The 25,134-nt window shown below is 48.0% G+C and overlaps 1 protein-coding gene across 1 annotated transcript in view; it reads left to right on the forward strand.

Moving 5' to 3' along the window:
- Positions 1–25,134, forward strand: part of SAXO3 (stabilizer of axonemal microtubules 3) — a 55,653-nt gene that overhangs the window by 13,408 nt on the left and 17,111 nt on the right. Inside the window, exons 2-3 of the mRNA XM_085616277.1 lie at positions 2,518–2,718; positions 9,779–9,940. Of these exons, the coding sequence (XP_085472403.1) occupies positions 2,518–2,718; positions 9,779–9,940 (363 nt within the window). The remainder of the gene's footprint in view (positions 1–2,517; positions 2,719–9,778; positions 9,941–25,134) is intronic.

Here is a 25,134-nt window from a genome sequence, read left to right on the forward strand (position 1 = left end):
GAGATGAAAAGTAAGGAGAATACACGAAGTCAAAGACAAGCCATCAGGAAGACAAACAAGTTAAACAATAAAAGTCCAATTTCAGCCACTGGTCGAAGCAGAGGAGGAGGCGTCCATCCCTTCTCCACTGTGTAGAAGAAGAAAGTTCCTTAATTCTCCAGGTTCCTGAAATGACCAAGTCTTTTCTCGATAGGTGACTCTGAAAGTACAAGGATGAAACAAGCCATATCTTGCTCCCAAGGCGCGCAGAGAGGGACGCATAGCCAGAAATTCTTTACGTCTGGAGGCGGTGACATTAGAGACGTCTTGAGAAAAATATACTCGTTGACCTTGCCAAGACACTTGTTTTTTACTCCTCGCGGCTGAGAGAATCAATAAAAGATCTGTGTATTTCAGAAATAAAATAATGACTCCACGAGGTTTTGAAGAGGAGCCCGTTCTGGCACCTAGTCTATGGGCTCTTTGTATACTAATGGAGGTGGAAGGTGGTAGGTCCAGAAGTTTCGACAAGAAAGTGGTGAAGAAAGTTACTGGATTATCCCCCTCAAGATTTTCCGGCAAATTGTAAATACGGAGGTTATTCCTCCTATTTCGATTTTCCAAATCCTCTGTATGCTTTTGGAGTGAGAGGACCGTTTTCTCTAAAGAGTCTATACGTTGTGTGTTGGACTGAACTTCAGGAAGGTGCTGTTCAACAGTAGAGAGACGGGCATCCATATTTTCCCATTTATCTTTTAAAAGCTGCATATCTGTACTCGTCTTTTCAATAAATGGGCGCAGCGCACGCAATTCCTCTAGAATTTGGTCAATAGAAGAATGAGAAGGATTGTCTTCTGGTGTAGGAGAATTTTGCTTGAGGCGCTTGCCCGCCGGAGCGGGTGGGGAAGACTTACTGGTGTTAGTATGAGCCAATGATGATTTTGGAGTCGTCATTTTCGCAGATACAGTGGCTCTATTTGTACCAGATGAAGATGCACCTGAAGCACTCCTCGATGGTATGAAGACAAATTTAGGTTTGCGTAAGTTGACCATAGAAAGGAATGAACGTGCAACAATATAGGCTCAATTCCCTGTGAGAAGACTAAAGGTGCATGTGAAATGTTCCAGAAATATCTCCAAAGAAAGGGAGAAGCACCCAGACGTAACTCAGTGGGAAAGGCGACAGAGAATTAGAGTATGCTAAAATAACGAGTACAAAAAGGGGAGAATGGCTAAAATGGAAGCACAGGAAGGAGCATCCTGAAGTAGCTGAGGCGCAGGAGAAACGGGCAAAAAGTCTCAGAGAACGTTGTTATCATAGCACCATGAGGAGGAAATTTAGGATAAAAAGTATTTCAGAACAGCGAGCATGTTAGAGCGGGAAACATCCAGTTGTCAGGGGTGAAGCGCCGTAAAACTGCGTATTTGGATGTTTCCTCTAATGTGGAGGAGGAGAGAAAAAACGGAGTAAAGGTGTCTTGTACAATATATATAAATCTCACCCCTGAGGTGAAGTCGGTGTCTGAAAGTTCATTGGTGTCCAGTGGCCCATCGTGTAGTGACAGCTCGTATCAGCAGAGGCTCAGATGCTCGAAAGAACTTCAAAATGGCGGCTCCGTGAGGGGCAGGGAATTCATCACGGAGAGGGGCGAAAACGGCTCCCCCAGCGATGAAAAGCTGCTCCGCCGATTCCGCTGGTGTTCCGTCAACCAAATCCGGTAACGGTGCTCAGTAGCGGTCCCGTTTACATCGGGAAAAAACGCCGTGAGGTGTTCGATGTGGCGGAGCTCCGTACCTAGCCGGCCATCTTGCGCGGCATCCAAGCCACCCAGGGCAGGAGTTCTAGCTGTTGAATCAACACCGAATATTTCTGGGTCACCATCGTCGCTCTCTTAGCTTTACCCGCTTGCTTTCCCCTCCCAGGCTTCTTGTACTCCTTCCATTGAGGGTGCAGGACCGACATGGGATGAGCACATTGTTAGGTCTGGGTGGTGAACACCTCTCCATTCGTGGAGTTTTTCACACTCCGTACTCTGCGGAGCTTGCTGAGTTCCAGAAAACTCCGCTCCGAGTTTTTTTCTCGCTCGCACTCGCCAACGTTAAGTTGGCAGCGTGATTGAGAAAAATCCAACTGTAGACCACTTCCTAGCGAGATTTCTCAACGCGGGCGGTCGCAGATGATTGCTACTGCTCGCGTTGAGAAACCTTCCGTTCGCTTTGAGGAAGTTGCCGCTCAAGTAGAACTTGTACTCGAGCGGCTGAAAAAAGCAGCGCCCTCTTGCACTGCACGTGATGCCGTTCACGCTGATTTTACAGCGTGGGACAAACACCTGGCGCTAAAAATCAACATAATCGGCGCAAGGTAACGCACTCCGCTGCTTGCGTAGTGCAGCAGCCTTTTTTGTCACTTGCTAGGTTCCAGCTAAAACTTTGCGAACTCCGCCCAGGCCTACACAGGGTTTGCATCACACTGAAAGGGGGGATTGGCACTGCCTGACATCTAACACATCCTTGTTACTTTCTCCTCTGTACCCACAGTCTACCGTCTCGGACCCACTGCCCAGATTTCTCCAGGGACGAGAGCAAGTGTCTGCGTACGACGAGCTGGTCAACGCCTACGAAACCACCACAGGCTCAACGCACAACCGGAAGTACGGCGGAGGGGTCCTGTCCCAGCCCAGCCACCCCATCGCCCCACCGCACTGGAAGGTGCACTACAACAAGGATTTATGGGAGAAGGTAAGGTGTTAGCAAGTGTAAGGTCGAGAGAGGGGGGTAAAGGCGGACAGAAAAGGGCAGGGCATCGCACAAGGGAGCACACCGGAAACACATGAGGCGAGAAAGACTCACTGTGGAGCGCAAGTGGGAGTCCATAGCCGAGGGCCCAGCAGTGGTAAGAGGGATATTGCTGTAGAGACTGAGAGCGGACTCTGCACAAGGCGAGAGAGGCGGGAATGGAGACTATGAAAGATCAATGGCTTTAAAATGTGAAAGATTTAAACATGAGGGCATAGTGGCGTAACAAGGGGGGGGGGGGCGGTCCGCCTCAGGTGGCACGAGTTTTGGGGGCGGCACCCCTCTCTTAGATTCAGTCGGCTGCTGCGGGCGGCAAACGCAGGGGCCGCCACGGGCAGCATAAAGCCTAGCTACACCGCTGTGAGGGCACAACATAAGAGAGCAATGTATGCACGATGTGAGAGAGCATAAGTTTACAATGTGTGTGAGAGAGAGAGAGAGAGAGAGAGAGAGAAAGACCCTTGGGCGTACAAGGTGAGAGAGCTTGTAAGTGTACACGATAAGAGAGCCTACAGAGCACATTAAGAGAGAAAGAGACATGGGCCTGGTGCTCACTGTGAGAAGATATGGAATTTATGGATACACAATGGGGGAGAGCCTTGCATGCACAATACGAGAGAGCCATGTGTGCACAATGTGACAGAGACAAGAGTGCATGCACATTGTGACAGAAAGATCTCCATGGGTGACAATGTGAGAGAAATAAAGCCAATGGTGCTCAGTGTGAGAGAGCCATAGGTGCACAGTGTGAGAGAGACATTGATGCATGGTGTGAGAGACCTATGGCTACCCAATGTGAGACAGGGTGAGAGAGCCCTGAGAGTCCAATGTGTGTGAGCAATGGGTGCATAGTGTGAGAGAGCATTGGGTGAACAAAGCGGGAGTCAAGAGTATACATTGTATATGCGATGGAGGGATTGGTGCATAATGTGTGAGCAACCACTAAGGGACAGTTTGAGAGAGTGAAGTGTGCACAGTGTGAGATAGCCTTATAATGTAACAGAGCCACATGTGCACAATGTGAGAGCTCCGCGGTGCTCAATCGGAGAGAACCATGGGCACGTGGTGTAAGAGAGCCATAGGAGCACAGTGTGAGAGAGCCCCGTTTGTACGATGTGAGAGAGACATGGGTGTACAATGTGAAAGAACAATAGAGAGAGATATGGGTGCACAATGTTAGAGAGCCACGGGTGCATAATGTGGGAGAAAGCAACACCTGTGCACAATGTTAGAGAGCCAAATATCTACACTGTAACAGAGCGAACCATGGGGGCACAATGTGAGGGAGACGGAGAGAGCCATGGCTGCAGAATATGAGTGGGCAATGGGTGGATAATGTGAGAGCCAAGCCAGCACATTGTGTGAGTGAGAGAGGCTAATTGGTGCATAATATGAAATGGAGCACCATACTGAGATAGTCATGGGTACTAAGGGGCCGATTACAAGGTCGGTCGGAAAGGCTCCGAACAGCATTCGGTTTGCCCTAATCCGATTCAGAACCCGCGTTTCCGACCAACTTGAAAACACATTCGACCGACCGATTATGATAGTTGAAATCCATTTGGTCGTTCTGACTCGGTTCCGATCGGCATTCAGAGAAACTAAGTCGGTCGGAGCCAAATTGTACAGGTATACAGGCCGCGTTTCCGACCGATGCATTAAGATGTCAGATTCAGACAGCATTTCCGAATCGGTTTGTCCGACATGGAACGGCTGTTGGAATCTGACTTTGGAGGCTCGTAGCAGGCCCCCCTTCACCCGGAGACCTCCTGTTGGGGCCCGTGGGGGAACCCATGGGTCCCCTCCTTCAAACCATGCACGGTGTGGCAGGCACCACGGGGTGCCCACCACAGGGTGAAAGGTTTTCTGCAACTACCACGTTTTTCAATGGGAGCCTGTGTTGTCGGCTGGAACACAGGCTGCATTTGAAGTAAATGGGAGTCCGAACGGAGTTCGGAAACCTCGTAATCGGACGGTCGGACTCCCCGAATCCAATTCGGTTGGAAATGATTCTGAGACCGAGTTGGTCGGAATGCTTTCCGACCGACATCGTAAAGAGGCCCTAAGTGCGAGAGAGCAAGGGGTACACAGAGTGAGTGAGCCATTGCTAAACAATGTGTGAGAGTCATAGGTGCACAGTGTGAGAGAGAACCATATGTGAGTCAGCCATGGGTGCACATTGTGAGACAGTCATGGATGCACAATCTCAGATAGAGCCATGGCTACACAGTGTAAGAAAGTCAGGTCTATACAATTTGAGACAGCCATGGTGATGCAATGTGGGAGAGCGGTGACAATCTGAGAGAGCCAAGGGTGCACGAATGTGACAGAGTCATGGGATCACATTGTAACAGTGAGAGACATGTGTGCACAATGAGAGGGAGGTAAGGGTGCATATTGTAAGAGAGAGAGTCATCAGTGGATAATGTGAGAGTGGACCAAGGGTATGAATGAGCAATGGATGCATAAGTGTGAGAGAGCCATGGGTGCATAGTGTGAGAGAGCCATGGGTGCATAGTGTAAGAGAGCCTTGGGTGTATAGTGTAAGAGAGTCATGGGTGCATAGTATGAAAGAGCCATGGGTACATAGTGTAAGAGAGTCATGGGTGCACAGTGAGAAAGCCAATGCTATACACTATGATAGAGCCTAATGCACACACTGTGAGAGGGCCATCGGTGCTCACTGTAAAAGAGCCACGTTGCATATTATGAGTGAGAAAGAGAGAGAGAGACATGGGTCCGGTGCACAGTTTGAGAGAACTATGGCTGTATAATTTAAAAGAAAGAGAGAGCGGTCAGTGCCAAATGCGAGAGAGGCGTGGGTGCACATTGTAAAAGAGCCAAAAGTGCACATTGTGAGAGATCTATGGGTGAAGAATGTGAGAGAGCCAATGAGTGCACAATGTGAGAGATCTATGATCCCCAATGTGAGAGAACTATGGATACATAGGGAAAGAGATCCTTAGGAACACACTCTGAGAGAGAGCAAACGGTGGACGGTGTGAAAGAACCATGCCTGCACAGATCCGTGGCTATACAGTTTGAGAGAGCCATTGGTGCACAATGTGAGAGATCTATGGATGCAGACTGTGAGAGAGCCATTGGGTGCACGATGTGAGAGACCTATGGGTGCAGACTGTGAGAGAGCCATTGGGTGCACGATGTGAGAGATCTATGGGTGCAGACTGTGAGAGAGCCATTGGGTGCACGATGTGAGAGATCTATGGTTGCAGACTGTGAGAGAGCCATTGGGTGCACCATGTGAGCGATCTATGGGTGCTGACTGTGAGAGAGCCATTGGGTGCACGATGTGAGAGATCTATGGGTGCAGACTGTGAGAGAGCCATTGGGTGCACGATGTGAGAGATCTATGGTTGCAGACTGTGAGAGAGCCATTGGGTGCACCATGTGAGCGATCTATGGGGGCTGACTGTGAGAGAGCCATTGGGTGCACAATTTGAGAGAGCCGTGGATGCACAGTGAAAGATATCTATAGAACACTCTCTGAGAGAAAGCAAAGGGTGAACAGTGTGAAAGAGCCATGCCTGCACAGATCCATGGCTTTACAGTTTGAGAGAGCCATCGGTGCGGAGTGTGAGAGATCTATGGGTGCAGAATGTGAGAGAGCCAATGGGTGCACAATGTGAGAGATCTATGGGTACACGATGTGAGAGATCCATGGATGCACAATGTGAGAGATTTATGGGTGCTGACTGTGAGAGAGCCATTGGGTGCACAATGTGAGAGATTTATGGGTGCAGACTGTGAGAGCAACATTGGATGCACGATGTGAGAGATCCGTGGGCGCAGACTGTGAGAGAGCCATTGGGTGCACATTGTGAGAGATCTATGGGTGCAGAATGTGAGAGCCATGGATGCACAATGTGGGAGATCTATGGGTGCACAATGTGAGAGCCATGGATGCACAATGTGAGAGATCTATGGGTGCACAATGTGAGAGATCTATGGGTGTAGACTGTGAGAGATCTATGAGTCCCCAATGTGAGAGAGCGATGGATGCATGGGGAAAGAGATCCTTAGGAACACACTCTGAGAGAGAGCAAAGGGTGGACGGTGTGAGAGAACCGTGCCTGCACAGAGCCATGTCTTTACAGTTTGAGAGAGCCATTGGTGCACAATATGAGACATCTATGGGTGCAGAATGTGAGAGAACCATTGGTGCATGATGTGAGAGATCTGTGGGTGCAGACTGAGAGAGCCAATGCGTGCACAATGTGAGAGATCTCTGGGTGCACAATGTGAGAGAGCCATTGGGTGCACAATGTGAGAAATTTATGGGTGCAGACTGTGAGAGAGCCACTAGGTGCATAATGTGAGAGATCTATGGGTGCAGATTGGAGACAGCCATTGGGTGCACAATGTGAAAGACCCATGGGTACAGAATGGAGAGAGCCATTGGGTGCACAATGTGAGAGATCTATGGGTACAGACTTTGAGAGAGCCATTGGGTGAACAATGTGAGAGAGCCCGTGGTGCCCACTGTGAGAGAGCCATACTTACTCAATGTGAGAGAGCAATGGGTGCTGAATATGAGGTAGCGCGCAATGTGAGAAAGCCAAGGTCAATGAAAGACTGCCAAGACTGCACAATTTGAGAGAGCTCTGGGTGCACAATATGAGAGCTATCAATGCGCAATGTGAGTGAAACATTGGTAAACAAAGTGACATTCATGTTTCACAATGCAAGAGAGCCATGGGTGCAAACTCATGGGTGCACCTTGCGAATTCCCAGGGCTATTCAGGGCTCCTGCAAGCTATTGGTTGGAAAGGGCTGTGCAGTGTGAGAACAGCGGTGTAACAAAGTTGGCATTGGCACTTAGGCAAGAAAAGAAACTGAGTCCCTCAGTCCTTATAGTTGTGGTAAAAAAGAAAACAGCTAGACTTGGGGTGCAGGGGCTACTCACACCCCTGGGCCCCGGTGCCACTGCATCTGCTACACTATGTACAGCCCCGCCCTGTGTGAGAATGTTGGGCAGCACTGGAGAAGAGACCCAGTGCTACACGGTAGGAAATGCCATGGGCGGACACAGTGTGAAAGCACAAGAGCTGTGCAGTGTGAAATCCAGGGTTGTCCAAAGTGCGAGTCTCAGGGCTGTACAGGGTGGCAGTCCTAGCGTCGCGCAGCGTCAGATCAGAAGCGCTATACAGTGAGACGACGCTTGTCGCTGGCTGTGCAGTGTACGAGTAAAATGACAGCCTGAGATTGAGAGAGCTTAAAAAGTGTCAGCTCCAGGGGTGTAGAGGGCCGGAGTCTCAAGGCTGAACAGAGCGAGACACCCAGGGGCCTGGACAGTACGTGAAACCCGGAGCAGTCTCGTCTCATAATGCAGGGCTCTATGATGGTCCGGGCTGTAAGTTGTGAGAGTGTGAGGGAAGCACAGTGCAGCTTCCTAGGGGGCAACAGGTGCAGAGGCACCAAGGCCCAGAGGCCTGAGGGGCCCAGTGACCCCTTAGCATTGCTATATTTTTATAATTCAACCGTAGCCAGGAGGCCCGTGTTCTTCCTGGCACTAGGGCCTATGACACACTGGTTATGCAGTGTAAGACTTCAAAAGCTGTTAGTGTGAGACTCGGTACTCTACAGTGTGAGAGTGCGATGGGATGCACAGGTCAGAGTCCAAAGGATGTACAGTTCGAGACTCCAGGGTCCAGATTTACTAACATTTAGCGCAACGCAATGCAGCGCAACGCAGCAAGACATCTTGCTGCACTGCGTCAAAGGGAGAGAGAAGGAATGCTCCATATTTACTAAGAAATGGCGCATTCTGCTCTCTCTCTCTCTCGCTTGTACACTTAGTGCTGCTTAGCACCAACTCAGGCACCCTTACACCATGGGGCAAGAGTGCCTGCATTACAGGCAGGATTGTTTTTGTGCAGGAAGGGACACGTTCCTGCACAAAAACAATCTAGGGCTGTGAAGCCTGTACATCAACCAGCTCTACACAGCCCTCTTCATCATTCTGGGCTGAGGGGGGAGGAGGCCCGGGGAAACCAGTGCTAGAAATGTCCAGGGATGTACAACTGTGGGGAAAGTAGATAACTTGGAGTGTGAGAGCTCATTGCTGTGCAATATGAGCGCTCAGGCTGCATAGTGTGAGAGCTCAAGGTTGTACTTTCTGAGTTAAAGGTTGTTCAATGTGAGAGCTCAGGGTAGGACAGTGTCAACATTAATGGCTGTACATTGTGAGATTTCAGGACAGTGCAGTTTAACAGCATGGGCTGCAGGGTGCGAGAGATCAGGCTGCAGAGTGTGAACGTTCCACGTTGTACTTTCCGAGTTAAAGGTTGTGCATTGTGAGTTCAGGATTATACCGTGTGCAGTGTGAGTTCAGGATTCTACAGTGTGCAGTGTGAGTTCAGGATTATACAGTGTGCAGTGTGAGTTCAGGATTATACAGTGTGCAGTGTGAGTTCAGGATTATACAGTGTACTGTGAGAGTTAATGCTTGTACAGTGTAAGAGCTCTGGCCTGGGCTGTACAGTTTGAAAATGAATGACAGTGCAGAGTTCCGGCTGCAGAGTGTGAGCGTTCAGGCTGCAGAGTGTGAGTTCAGGCTGCAGAGTGTGAGAGTTCAGGGTTGTTGTGCTGCACAGAGAGCTCGGGGGCATACAGTGTGAGAGTTAGGGCTGTAGAGAGTGAAAGTTCAGGCTGCCCAGTATAAGCTCATGGGTGTCCTGTGTGAGAGGTCCGTGTTGTACAGCACGCCAGCTCAGGGCTGTGCAGGGTGAGTCTGGCACTGCATAGAGTGAAGCTCTGGAGATGTCCATGAGTGTACAAAGGTGTGAGCAGTCCAGACTCTAGCATGTGAAGGTGCAGCCAAAACAGTGCCACACCCAGTTCATGGATATCAGAACCTGAGCTCAGAAGAGAGACTCCTGGGTGCACACCTAGCTCGTGCCACCATGGCTGCCCTCTCTGGAGCATCATGTTCAGCCCTGGCATGGGAGCAGCGGTCCCTGATCTGACCTCTTTCTCTCCGCAGCTGAAGCTCCGCGCCTGGAGGACCCCGCTGCACACTGGACACCAGCACAGCGAGACGAAGGCCCAGTTCACCGGGCAGCCATGCCTCCCCGCGAACACCATCTTCCATGCCGGACCCCAGCCCTTCACCCTGGAAGCACACCACGCCAAGGGGCCCTCGCAGGTACTGTATTCGAGTTGAAGAGATAGCATCCCTGGGGGCAGCAGGGACCATGAGCTTGGCTTAGAGGTGGGTGCTAGAACATAACACGTTTTTATCTCAGGTTTACTCCAGAGGTAATCCCTTCCAGCTTTAACACGTCCTCTAGAAGCCAGAGGAATTCCCAGTCCCGCCCAACTCTCCGTCAGGGTCTGGGGTTTGCGAGGCACATCTCTTAGGGGGTGCAAAACATGAAAAGGGGCTCCCTCGGTCGGTATTTGTCTGGCACGCGCGTATAGGCGTTACCTCAGTGTGGGACTATGTGAGTGAGAGAGTGTGTGTGCAAATGTGTGTCTGCTTGCACGTGCGCAGGTTCACGCCGACTGTGCGGGGTTGTCCGGGCGTGCCCATCCTGGAAGGGGCGCCTCAGGTTCTCTATCTCCCTTTCCAGAATGGAATGCAAAACAGTTAAACACTGGGGAAAGCTACCGAATTTTCTCGAGCAGAAATTAACAAACGTGCAACATTATTCATTTAGACCCAAATAAAAAAAAAGGCTTTGCACCGATGCAAGCGCGATGGGAAGTGGCACATGTAATTTACTATCTGGTGCAAAATCTTTTGCTTTAGAAAGGTGCACTTTTCACAGTGAAAAAACCATTTTGCACAGCTTTGCATCAAGGGGGCAGTACTTGGGCAGATAAGCAGTAGCGGCTCCTCTGGTAAGGCGGAGGAGCGTCACCCCACTGCTCTCGGCAGTGGAAATAAAGGAAAAATAAAATGATAATAACTGGTTGTTATTATCACTTCATTTGTTCCTGCTGCAGCTTGGCGGGCGGGCGGTCTGCTCTGCTCTCAGAGCAGGGGAGGAGTAGAGGCACCCTCCTAAATGTGCAATGACTGTTTGGCCTGCTTTCTCGGGCCGGCCAAACAGTCATGCGCACTTTGCATGTTCGTCATGCAGGCTGCACTACAGCGTGCACGGAGAACATACCCAGGCCCCCATTGCCGGGTTGTGATTGGTCAGGGGAGCCTGGGTGTGCTTCCTGGTTCCTTCAGAGCGGAGGGATGGCGACAAGGAACGACGAGGAGGTAAGGTAAGTTTTATTTTATTTTATTAACTTTACTTTACTACCTCCTCGCCTCACCACCCTGCCTCCCCCGATCCGTGCCAGCCGCCACTACAGATGAGCACAAACACCTGTAGGTTTGAAACTAAGGTCAATCTAATAACACAGATGGACGAGACTTTGCATCAAAAGCTTAGTCCTGCTTGAAGCAGACACTAAGGACATGTGTGACTGTCCCCCAAAACAGTACTTTGAATATGTGCCACAGAGCGCAGTGCAGAGCAAACATCCACGACGTGTGGCAATCATCTGAGTTTGTCTACACATAGAAATTTGTACTTGAAGGGTAGCGGCGGCTCCTCCGTTATGACGTGAAAACATGTAAAAAAAAGATAGTAAAGCAATTAATAAAACTGCTTTATTATCATTTTATTTTTTACAATACAGAGCTGGAGCCGAGTTTTGAGGGCTGGGCCATCCCCTGACAGCAGCAGGAGGAGTGGTGAGCACAGGGCACTGCCCCCAGTGCCAATGACGGTTTGGCCGACTGTCTTAGGACGGCCAAACCGACATGCGCACTTAGCTATCTCCAAGCTGTTGCATGGAGAGCAGCAGGTCCGGGCTCCCAGTCCTTGTTGGAACGTAAAACCAGCCCGCTCCGCCCAATCCCGGGGCTTCTGTCATGCTGGCTAATACCAGCGTGAGAGCAGCGTCTGGCTTGCCGCAAGTGTGTCTGAGAGCCTGTGCACTGGTAAGAGCACCGAGGCTGCGAGGCGGCAGGTCAGTTTTCTTTCCTTTTTAGGTCTCGGCTGCGAAGGCTGCGCTTGCGCAGTCTCGCTCCGAGATTTAATGACTTGGAGAAGAGGGGCTTGAACCCGCCCCTCTTCTCCCCTGTTCTCCATTGGCTGGCCTCTTGAATGCTGGCCAGCCATTGGAGAAGAGGTCAGTCATTCAGATTAGGCCCCGTCCTTTTTGGATTGGGGGGCGTGTTTTTTGCGAGAAGTCTCAGGGAGGAGACAACAGCAAAACACGCCCCGAATCCGAAAACGACGCTGCCTTTCTCCGAGGCATTTCTGCTCTGCCTCGGAGAAAGGCGGTGGTGTCTTCCGGTGCCCTCGTTTTTTTTAGGACTCGCACTGGTCTTGGCTCCGGTGCGCGGCTTGTTTCGGATCCTCACTTCAATGATTTGAATCTATGGTAAACTGTTTTGCTCTCCACACGCATATACAAATTAGTTTACACGGTTCCCAGATGGGTTGATATTTCTAACATGCTTCAACGCTGCATCTTCCTCCCCAGTCAAACAGGCATCAACATGTCGACCCGATTGTTTGCCAGTGAGCTTTGTAATGAAAAGAACAGAACTGCTTGTACCTTCAGCTCTGTGATCCTAAAACATAATACAATAGGAAAATACACACATAACCCTCCTCTTTTTTTAAATCAGTAGGAGAGAGACTACATCTTGCAGCTGGTGAAATTCACTACTCAACATTTTACTCCAGCCTTCCACCGTGTGCGGTAACATCCGGCGGGGATGTACCAGGGCAGCCCTTCACCTCTAACATGAAATAAATATCAAAACCAAAACTTGGAAATTGCAACACTTTGGGGGAAAAATGGCTCTGCCTCGAGGGAACAGTAAACATTTCACCGCTTTGACCCTACAGGATTGTCTCTTCATGAATCTTCCAAAAAGTGCTTGGAAAAAGCTGCGTTTTCTAGTTCCCGGGTATAAGGTCGGAGCTGAAGACACGGGGAGAGCCTTTTTTCTGGCCTCATTTTGAACAAGTTAGGACTATTGGCTTTCTCAATGGTTGTTAGTTAGCTGCCACGAGCACAAGTGTGCAGACCAAGAGACAGAGGACGCGAGGCGCGCCGAGATTTCCCACACAAGCACAGCCGCATATTAACACACGCCACAGGACGGCTCTTCTCAGAAATGGCAGCACCGAGGCATTCTGAGAATACACGTCTGAGACGGGAGGGCGGGGGGCGCACACGGGGGAGCAGGTGAAGGGAGGGTGCGAGCCCGCGAGCCCGCGATGCTCTCTTACAGACCCCACAGAACTGGTTACGAAACCAACAGCTGAGACTGTGAAGGCACAGCATTAAAAGTGACTGGGTAGGCTGAGGCTGTTCTTGCTGTGGGTGGCATGGGGAGGGCGGTGTGGCGAGGGTTCTTCCTGTGGGTGGCATGGAGAGGGCGGTGTGGCAGGGTAGGGAGGGCTTTGGTGGGCCACAGGGGAAGGAGAACACATCTTGGAACAGGGCAGAGGCAGCATATGAGGGTAGGGCTGGCAGTCGCCAACTGCCCCTAGGATGAGAAGTAAAACTGCATACTTGACCACATTGATTGTGCATATTAAGAGGGCATTTCAATCGAAATTGGGACAGTGTGAGAAGCATCACCGGACGCCTATTATTACCCTACCGTTCTCCTGCTGAATGAACGTGGTTCTTTTACTACACCTCTCCTTCATGCAGCATTTTGTTTTTACCACAAACCATGTAATTTCAATAAATAATTCATTTGTGGATTTATATAGTGCGGCTTGTCACCCGTGAGGGTATCCATGCACCGTCAATGGGCTTGGGGAGATTAAATGATTTACCCAGATTGACATAACATTGATGACAGCACAGGCACTCTGAAGATTATTCCAGCACCACTGTCCCCACCCCGCCACCCCCTTCACATGGTGTCCATCAGCCACTTCCGTTCTGGTACACAACTGCACCAATGCATGCTTCTTTGTAATGCCTGAAGTGAAAAGCGCGGGATGGCTGAAAGTCACACACCGGACATGGGGCCAGCGGGAAAGATGTGGAAATTAAGGATACCGAGCGACTGGGTATATTCAAGGGCGTGCTGCTGCAGTCCAGGGCTTTTCTTTTACAAATCACCGTTTCCAAGTTTGTGCAGTCACTTGTATCCAGTGAACTGATCTAGGACTACAACTCCCAGAATGCAATTCAAAAGTTTTTAAATGCAAACCCAGGACAACAGCCTTGCACCCTTAATGACAGTTCATAGCAGAGGACATGACACGCATAAAAACCATGTTACAGTTTTGTAAATACAGGGATTATGTGTACACAAAAACTGCCCAAATCACTGGTACAGAACAGGGTCAATTCCCTCTGCCCTGCCAAGCTTCCCATGCATGCATGATGAACTGTTCCAACCCAAGTTTTTTTCTCTGCATTGTGGGGATCATTATAACAAGCATTTACAATGCAACGGTCTCGGCATTGGTAAAGTTAGAGCTATTGGAATTGCTCATGACATTATTTTTGTTTATGTTTTTAAAACATGTAAAGAAACGGCATTGTTATTTACAATGTCAATAGCTTAATCTGTGTGTGGGTGCAAATGCAATAGGTCTCGCATTGGAGAGTGATTAAGCTATTGACATTGTAAATAACAATGCCGTTTCTTTAAATGTTTTAAAAACAAAAACATAAACAAAAATAATGTCATGAGCAATGCCAATAGCTCTAACTTTACCAATGCCGAGACCATTGCATTGTAAATGCTTGTTTTTATTATTGTCATCCGCGCTGGCCACCACCTTTTCCTGATAGCAGCCACCACTGTTGAAGGGTATGCTTTCAGAACAAATCCTATGCAAGACAGTGCACACTTACTTCTACACCACGGGGCAACGATGTGAGTCACGTAGAGCAGCGTTGGCATCCAAAGCAGGGGAACGACACCAGCAGCAGGCCAATCTTTGTAGATATGGTGCTGAATTTTCTCCCTTGCACAAAGCAGCACAGCACATTTGGGCGCACCATTGCTTTGTGTTGAGTAAATCTAAGCCATAGTGTTGATGGCGAAGAGGTATAGATTAGAGATGAGGCAGGAGAACGGCGACACTGAAAAGGCAGACAGATAGGCTCTTGGATGTGAAGCAGGTGCAAGAGAGAGGAGAGTATAGATTTGGAGATAGTGTTAGAGAGAGTGCTGGAGAGCTCGAGGGGGAAGGAAAGAAGGAGACGAGAGCGAGAGAAGCAAAGAAAGGGGATAAACCTAGCTAGGAAGCAACTGAGCACCTATAGAGGGGTATATTGCATAATGATACAAGATTGTGTACATCAGCTGTAGGTTACATTTATATTTTTCACATATTTACATGTCACATTTTGTAAGGCACAGGGAGAATAAGTGACTTGCCAGAGTGACACATTTTTTAATCAAATGCTGAGGGTGGGATTGAAACCTAGACCCCCAGATTCTAAAGTTGGCAACTCTAGCCACTTGATCACATCTCCTCCCACATCGTCTACTGGTGATGTCATCAGTATACTATTAGTAATTTTAAAGTCAGAAAATCCTACTTTTGGTCACAGAATGTTGGCATGGAAATATTGATATTGGGGATGAAGGTCGCAGGAAGGATGCCACGGGTTGCCGGGGAACCAAAGGATTCTGGTTGAAAGACCGTTAATTCCAAAGGAAAAGAACCTTCATTATTGATTGTTTATGTGCACTTAGTAACCGTGGCTGATGATTAAACACAACTGGAGCTACAAGGTTTCAAAGTTTTAATCAAACATGAATAGTTAATTAAAACCATCACATGCTTAAAAAAGTAAAATAAAAACAGTTATTACCAATTGTTTTCACTACAATTCCCTTTTAAAAAAAAAATATTTTTTTATGCACTATAAAACGTTTTAAACATTAAATTTTGTGCAAATTGCAAATAGTCATTGTGCGCTGTTTTGTGCTGCGTTGTGCAAATGGCAGAAGGTCATAATGTGTGTTTTTGTACTACATTACCAGAAGCAAAACGCTAACAGCCTCATTTACAAGGAACTGACGTATCTGCGTCAGTTTTCTTGCGCCGGCGCCAAATGTCCTTACGCCACCATGGATGCGCTGTATTTACACTACAGTTCTCCATGGCACAAGGATTAACAGATGCGTCAGAAAATTTGACGTATCTGTTGGCACAAAAGTGACACATTGCTGGAGTTTCTCATGAAAGTGACGCAAATCCAGCACTGCGCCACAACAGATAGGTGAGTCCCATTCAAAAAGCCCTTACGCCTGGTCTTAGCAGGTGTAGGGATTTTGATGCAGTGAAAGCGTAGAGTGACACAGTGAAATGTTGTAAATTTCCTGGCATCAGTTCTACTTGGCTTTTTGCGTGGGAACGCCCACCCTGCATACATTAGACCTCACGCAGGTATAATGTGGCGCAGGGCTTTAAAATGTGACGCATCTTCCTAGATGCATCAAGTTGTAAGTGGGCCACAACGTGGCACATTGTTTACACCGCCGCTACGACACAAAAAGTGACGCAAAGGCAGCGCAAAAGTGTAGCAAGGGGCTTGTAAGTCCGTCCCTTCCTTTCTTCACTCGTTCAACTGCTGGGCCACATTACTTACAGGAGTGGTAGCTGGAGAGGTCTCCAAGCTTTTTTTCAAACAATTCTATAAATTTGACAAATCGAGTGTACACAATATTGTCTTTTGGGACCAATGCTTCAATGACAGCTTGCCTCAAGTTCGCACCAACAGTTTGTTAAATTATTGCCCCAATAATAATCTCTGCTCATTTAAAAGTGCTGGGCAAGGACAGGCTATATGAGATATTGTTTCTTTTGTGCTGTCACTCGACCTGCAGACTGAACCATTTGCTCGTTTAGCCATGATGGTAGGTTGTCCAACATAGGGAGGGCTCCGAAGCAGTATCACAAAAATTTACATTTTAACAACTTAGGGGCATATATACAAGTCCCTATCGCCACAGGTTCCAGTGGAGATAAACCCTTTGCCCTATTTACAAGGCAGCGTTAAGCCACTTAACGCGGCCTAACACCGCCTTGAAAAAAGGCCCCCTTTCTCGCAACACTTAGCGTAAAAGGGGCGTGCAATGGGTGTTGTGGTGGGCGTTCTGCTGCAACACCCATCGATTTTTACACTGACCCCTATTTACAAGGGTGGCATAAATAGGAGGCAGTGCCAAAAATAAGACCAGGGAAAATCTGGACTTAACACTGCGAAAGGTTGAAAAATGTTTAATTTTGCTGTTTCTATTTTTGCTGCATTGTGCAGCACTCTTAGAAACAGCAAATTGCAATGAATTATTGTTTATGTGCAGGAAAGTCTCCCTTCCAGGCATAAACAATCATTTAAATAATGCCGATTTGCAACTTCTATGTGTGCTGTACAATGCAGCACACATAGCTGTTACAAATCGCCATTCTGGATTATTTATGTGCAGGAAAGGCCACCTTCCTGTACATAAACAATCATTTCTTCAACTCAGGCACCCTAGTACTATGGTGCAAGGGTGCCCGCGTTGGTACTAGGCAGCTGAATTTAGCGTCAGCACATGGGGAAACGCAGGGGTGCACCGTATTATTGTAAATACGGCGCATCCCTGCGTTTCTACAATGATGGATCGCAGCGTTAGCAATTTTGGAGCTAACCCGCGCTCCGCCACTTTCATATACATATGCCACACCTATCTCCAAGTAGATTCTTAGGACTCTGTAATTATTTATTACTTGCCAGAAGTGCACATATTTGGCCATTGCATTATTATCCAATATTAATAACCTTCATATAGATTTGTTTAAAGCTTTTTTTCATATATTCATGGAAAGTTGGGCAGCCCAGAGGCCTATAGCATGTAGTATTCCTCAATGCAGCAACGAAATGAAGGACCTCATTTATAAGCCCAGTGCGCTGCCGGTGCGTCACTTTGTAGTAAATGCGGCCCGAAGACTCTGCTCTAGAGGTACAAAATTCTAGCCAAATGAGGTAGTCCAGAGGACCAGCCTGCGCAGCTCTAAACCAGTGGCGCGTTTTCAGGAAGGAGCCATGACCCATGAGAGACTCTGCTTTATAAGGCCGAACTCTTGGCGCACCTGTGCCTGTGATGAACACTTGAGGAGTCTAAAAATTGTTCTGTGTTGACACAGTTGGCACATTTAAGCGTTTGGTCTGCTTGCCCCGTGTGATTTCACTCCCATAGGTTATCGTAGGGAGCAGTTTCGCACTCATGATTTTTTGTAGCGGGTCTAGCGTAAGACACCACAGCTATTAATTATGACAGTGTGAGTAAAGCAGTTATTAATGTGCTGGATTTAGATATTACTAGCTGCTTGTGCAGGGTGAAAGAGCCCCATGAGTCAATAGTGACTCCTCAGTACTTGCACTTATTTTCAATGGAAATACTATAACCATTCATGCTCCAGGAAGCAGACTTTTTTTTAATCTTCTTTCCTATTTTGAGCACTTTAGTTGTATTTAGATTAATGGCCAGTTTATTGACTTCTGTAAAGTCATGCAGCTTATTAGGGAGTCTTTGAAGACCGGAGAGCAGTGTGGTGCAGCGGCAGGGCAGCTGACTTCGGAGCACATGGTTCGATCCCTGGTTCTTGCGGCAGCTCAGCTCAGCACCATGTGACTCTGGGCAATAGCTCACTTAATTTCCACGACGGCCCCCAGTACCTTGAGACCCGCAAGGGTGAGTAGTTTGCGCTTTACAAATACGGATTGTATTATTTTTTTCCGCTTTGGCTGAGTCGGAGAAGGTCATTCACATAAAGTAAATGTGAGACTAACCCCCCATGCCCTCCCAATTTCGACAGATGAGCGTTGACCTTATCCAGATGTTTTGAATAGTTAGAGGTGTACATGTTAAAAAGCGAGGGTGCAAGAACTCATCCCTGCTTTAAACCCGATGTGGTGTAGACACCGAGCCAGGTGTTAGCATGTAGTAATTGTATTGCTGTGAGTAACCAAACAGCCTACATTTTAACATAACCCTGTGTGCTTTTAGTAGGTTGATCAAGGTAGAAGTTCTCAAAAGTGGCTGTGTTTGAAAAAAGTAACTAAGTCTTTCACAATCTTTTATTAGCGGTATGGCTGTGCAATTGAGGGTCTTGTCCTTACACATGTGGCCTAGAATCACATCTGCCTTTCTTTCCTACTGGTCCTTTACTTCCTCTTCCTATTTATCTGGCTCCTCCTCCTTAGTGTCCTCCTCATCATCCTCCTCCAGGTCCTCCTCTGCCTCCTTTTCCGTCTCCTCTTCCTCCTAAACATAATCATCCTCCTGGTCCTGCCCTGGATGATTTTCCTCCTCCTCTGAATTTTCTTTCTGGCACCCCTTCTAGTCCTGCTCCTCTTCTAGGTACTGGCCATATTCTGGACCTCTCTGTCTTGGTCCTGTGGCTCACCCTCTTACTCATGATTCTCATCTGGGCCCTGCCCCTCTTTGATCAGGTCTTGATTGACTGATTGTATCTATTTTAATGAGCAACATATACCATATTGTTTCTTGGTGCTAGAGAGCATGCAATCCTCGTCTCCTGGCCTTGTGCCTTCTGGTCCTGGTCCTGATTCCTGGCCAGCCTCATTTTCCTGATTGCTCTCCTCCTGCTTCCTGTCTCCTTACAGATCTTTCTACCCTTGCTTCTGTTTCTCATCCTGGTCCTCCAACTCTGTCCTGATCCTACTCATCCACCTCCAGATCCTCCTCCGGGTACTGAACTGACCTTTCTTCATGATTCTGTGTGTCCTGATCCTCCTGGTCTTGTTCTTCCTATCATGGAACTCTTTCAAGTCTGGCCCTGTGTTTTTGGTCTTACTCCTAACCATCCTGATCCTGCCCGCCCATTGGATCAGGCCACTTGGGTCCTCCTTGCCCTTGTTTCCTGCTCTTTCTTGTCCTATTTTCCATGGATCTCCTACTCTTGGTTTTCCTAGTCATCTTGGTCCTGCTTCACCTCTTTCTTCGATTTCTCCTATCTGATTCCTCCTGGTTTTGATCGTCCTGGTAATGTGCTTCTGCAGATCCTGGACTTAGACTGGATTCTGGTAGCCCTTTGTCTGTTTTTGGCCTTTCTAGCTCAGACTGGATTCTGGTAGCCCTTCGTCTGTTTCTGGCCTTTGTAGCTCAGACTGGATTCTTGTAGCCCGTCGTCTGTTTCTGGCCTTACGAGCTCCCATCCTGGTCCTCCTTCTCTTTTGTCTCATAGTTCTCTGAGACCTAAACCTCCTGATGCTGGTCCTCCAGGTGCTAGTCGCTGTGCTCCCGGCCCTGTCCATCTGGTCTTCCTTTCCTGGTTCACCTGGTCTTCCTTGTCATGGTTCACATGGCCTTGTCCGTATAGTTTTGGGCCTTCTAGTTCTGGTGCCTTGCTCCTTGTACTCTTGGTCCTTTTCATTTTGGCCTCTCTGGGTTTGCTCTTCCTGTGCCTAGTCTTACTTGCACTACTGATTCTGATCTTTCTCTTTCTCGTGGTCCTGGTTCCCATGGTCCTGAGTTTACTGAGTTTATTGGCCCTGCTTCCCTTGATCTGAGTCCTTCTGTGTATTTCTCCTCAAAGTCCTGGTCCAATGCATGGCCCTCCTGAGTCTGGCCTCAGGTACTTTTGCTAATAGTGGTCCTTTTCATCCTACTCAGTGGTTAATTTGTGAAAAAAGAAGTGCTGAGCTTTCATCAAGAGGCAGCTTGTATCAGACCATTGCTCCTATTAGCGCCACCTATAACAGAACTAACTACTAACCAAGAAACCCTACAAGTGGGGAGAGGATGAGGCTTAATGGCAAGACCTGCTGACTTTGGAGCCGGGGAACAAGGTTCGAGTCTCTGCATAGGCTCAACATCCTGTGATTCTGGGCAAATCATGTATTCTCCCCGTACCTACAAAAAATTAATGTGTCCCTAACTGGTGCTCATGAAAAGTGCTCCAAAACCTTTGGGTTGAGTTTGTGTTATAAGCGCCGGTGTTGACGATTAAGTGCTGGTGCTGAGCACCGGAAACCACTGGCTCAAATTAAATACTGATCCTACTACTCCTGATGCTGTTCCCCATGGTACTAGTCACCCTGGTCCTGTTACTCATAATCCCTCCTAGAACTGTGCCACCTGTCCTTGTCCAGGTCCTTGACCTGGTCTCCTGGGCTTAGTCCCGGTCCATGTAATCTTGGTCCTTATGGCCCTGATCTTGTTGTTCTCCGCGTCCTCTGTATCGTAGCTCTCCTGCCCCTTCCCAGCCCCATGCTTTCCTTCTGGTGTTTCTCTTCCTCTTGTTTCTCCTGGTCCTCCACCTGCTCCCCCTCACCCAGGCACCCCAATCCCATCATCTGGTTTTTGTTTTACTTTCTTTTTCAGCATCTTCTGAATTTGTATGCCAAGGGATTGTGTAGAGGACAAAAAGAAAGCCCACTGGGGTCTTTCTCAAAACCTGTTTTGCTTCCCTTGCCAGAGCAAAGTACTGGCAGGACTTGCGCCTAGTATTGTGGTTAAGGCACCTTCTGAAATGACCTATGCGTAAACAGCAAATTTCAGGGTATAATATTGGTAAGTTAACTCACTTGATGTTGAGGTTTGAATGCCTTTCTGGTCACAGGTTTGAAGGGTCATGAATTAGCACAGAGGGTTAATGTGCCTGCTTCACCTTCACAATATAGGGTATAACGTGCAGGTAACGGACGTGTGTTTTATGGAAGTTAGATCAGTAGGTTAATGATCTTATTGTAGAGATCCTTGCTTTACTTGTAGGCTAGAAGTTACAATCCTGGTAAACTAGCTGCACAAGTAAAGTGCCAGTGAAGAGCTCCATGTAAATTGTAAGCATAATTTGAAACCTTGCAGCTTTTTAACTCCATCTTTCATTATACTAAGGTTGATAAATGAGTACCATTGGGTAGTACTAAACATCTACTATAAGTGCTTAAAGATTAATTTAATATTGTGTGCTATGTAAATGTTTTTTATGGATGCACTGAACACATATTGACAGATACATCTGGTGTTCTCAGAGTCCATACATAGAACTCCATATCTCACAAACATTTTCAGCTTGTGAAAGTTTAAACACATTTTTCGATCTCAGTTTATCTCTGGGGAACCAATGAAGTCTCATGCTGAGTATATCTTACTTTCCGCTGATGGGCAAGGCTTAAGACTCGAGCTTTGCTCGGTGGGAGCTTCATTTCCTCCAAGCCAGGGCCAAACTCAGACAAAAGTTCAAGGAAGCATTTCTATTACCCTGCAGTCCAGTGCTCCCAAGCACCTGAGCGAACAATGAATGTGTATCGGCACTGCTTCTTAGTCCCTCAGTCGGCACACTTCACCAGGATACAGACATTATGACTAGTTGTATCCTGCGGGGATGCTTGAAATCAGTCTAGGCACCTCACCCAAAGTTTATGTTGTCCAACAAACTTGCAGATCCTACAGATTAGTGGGAACTACACGTCAGGACAGGCATGGATTTCAGATCCATCTCAAGAGTACCTGCCGGAGCCGAGATCCAACAGGATCCCACTCTGTTCCCGTATGGTCCCGGTGTGGAAGTTCCTCGGTTTGTGACCGTGTGCGAGAGAGATTCCCTCACTCTTAGTGCATCAGCCAGAAGAGTATCCTCAGTGTGTGACAGTGAAGAGATGTCTGTCAGTCTCTACCAGTGTGTCATCATGATGGGGTTCTATAACTGTATGTGGCACCAATAGTGCTTTGTGCTAAATTGATGGATGGACTGAATTAAAGAGGCCCATTAGAATGGCATAACAGTGGCCAGAACTCACTTATACAAAACTCTAAAACCATAAAATGAAGTATTCAAAAGTCCACACAACCCAGCTACATAGTGAAGACTAAACATAGAAAAGAAATGACAGGGCGTTACCTCATACAGCTGAGAGTTACTTCTCAGAGAATAAAAGCAGTTAACCAGACCTCTCATCCACCTTCTGACTGAACCTCAGAATTAGACTAAAAGGCTCATTCAGAGCTTGACGGGCTGTGGTGGCGGAGACAACGCCACTGGGACTACTTCAGTTCTCCTTCTTCTAAGTTGCGCTGGGGATGGCTTGGGAGAAGGACATGGGAGACTGCCAATTTTATGGCAAATGCCATATCTCCGCCCTCTCTAAATGGTTCCTTAGATTCAAATGCGTATGTACCACCCATGGAACACCGCTCTTGATGGAGAGTAGAACGCTTTTTGCATTACTTGAAAGTTACTTTCTGGGTCAAAATATGTATTGTGCTGGAAAGTAAATCCCAATTCACTTGTGTGATGCCAAACCAATGCAAAGTATTAGTAAATATAGGCATTAGTTTCCTTTGGGCTTTTGTGTACCACACTGATATGTTGCCCTCGCAGCACCCAACAATCTGCCAATACAGAGTACTTGAACTACCTTAGTACGTTGCCTTCTCTGCACTGACGTGTAGAAAGGTTTAGGCTACCTCAGGTTTAGTAGCCTAGCATCAGTGCCACGAACCCTAATGCAATCAAGGAAAATGGCCCCATCCTCAATTCCCTGGTTGGGTAGTAAAACACAGCTATAATTGAGGTGCAGTGGGCTCCTCTAATACCCGGGCCCTGGTGCCACTGCACCTGCTGCTGCATCATAGATAGCTTCGCCCCTACTCAGTTTAGTGCAGTAGAGGCAAAAGTCCTCGCCTCTCTGGTCAGTCTCCTCCGGGATTGGCCTTCATGACTTCTGCCCGCATCTGCCCTGTTATGTGGGGGTCCGGTCTCTTTTCATGAGGGCGGGTCCAGCAGTGGTTGGTCTGATGCCGGAAGTCTCCTTGAAAGGTTGTTTCACCAAGACTTTCTTAAAGGGTTGTAGGGTTCCTCTGGGGGATTCATTATGTGTCAGAGTCCAGGCCGCAGTGCCTTCTTGGTTTTATCCAGTGTGTTTATGCTTGTAGGTAGTTTGCCCACTTGGCTGTACCTTCTTTTAAGGTACACCTGCGGTTAACACTACTTCAAGGATGGCGTCGAAAACAAGGTTAAACTAAGGTCAGCAATAATTTGCCATGCATTTATTTATTTATTGTGCGGTTTTATACAGCACCCTGCATCGGCAGACCGCAACCGCGCTGAATTAAAAACCAGGCTTGTGCATGAGCAACGCTACAGTCATTCGCAATGAATGCCCTTTACCCAACATTCCTCACTCGCCACCATGGAAGAAGAACAGCAGCTCTGCTGAGGCTGGTCTTGTTCAGAGGCTTGTCCTGAGGCCCCGCCCACTTGATATCAGAATTAAAATAAATGTCACAGCTCCGAAAATATCCAGAGTCGGAAAAGAAAAGCTTCCCTAGCAGCATAAGAGATTATTATATAAAGGCCTGGATCAAAACACAGCTGCCCGTGCCCTTGGGCAGGCTTGAGTTACCTGCTGCCGAAAAGCAGGTGCCGGGAGGACGGATGCACGGTAATCTGTGCCGCCCACGGGCTCTCAGCGGGCCCAGGGCCTGGAGGCCAAGGAGCTGGTGTGATGAGCCATACTTTCCAAAGCCGGCAGCGCGCAGGGGCAGAGGAGCAGCACCCCAGGCCCACTGACGTCACAAGGTTGCTATGGACGCCCAAATGCAAATAGACCCCACCCCCTATAGATCCCAGCTGGATAGTGAAAGATAGTCATAGCTGGGGTGCAGTGAAGTGCTCATGCTACGTTAATGATCGTTGTGGCCCTTCTTCCAGCTCCTGAAACGCATGCTGGGAAAATGGACCTTCTTATGACCCTCCGCATAGCCTGGACAACATTCAGGCCTCTGAGTTTAATCTTCTTCTAGCAGGGACTCAACCAGAAAGGACAGCTGACCTAGTCCAACTGTCCATGAACTATTCAGACTGGCTGAAGTCTGCAGATAACACTCGTGCACCTGCCAAAAGCAGCACACGCAAGAGAAGCAAACCGTCTGCTTCCTGGTTTCATGATCAACTGAGGGCCTCAAGACAAGGTCTGTCATAGGCAGGAACGCAAATGGAGGAAGAACTATCACATGATGGGAAAAGAGAGATGCAAATGCTGCCTTACAGAATATAACAACTTGTCCGTGAATGAAAAATCCGATTATTTTATTAAACAAATTGAAATGGCTAGAAACTCTACTAAATAACTTTTTTAGACCGTTACTAAACCTACTGTGATGGCTACTAGTAGCTCTGCAGGATGCAGTCAGGCTTTCTGCAACTCTCTTGCTAAATTATCTCAGAGGAAAGTGGAGGGAATTTTTAATACGTTTACCACAACAACCATATTCGTCTTATGGAGAACGCCACCTCACCTGAGATCTCAGGAAAAAACACATTTGGGGAAGGTAATCACCTCACAGTAGAACAGGTAAAACAGGCTATCCTGGCCATTAAATCG

This window comes from Triturus cristatus, chromosome 7 (assembly GCF_964204655.1).
Source record: "Triturus cristatus chromosome 7, aTriCri1.1, whole genome shotgun sequence".
NCBI lineage: Eukaryota > Metazoa > Chordata > Amphibia > Caudata > Salamandridae > Triturus > Triturus cristatus.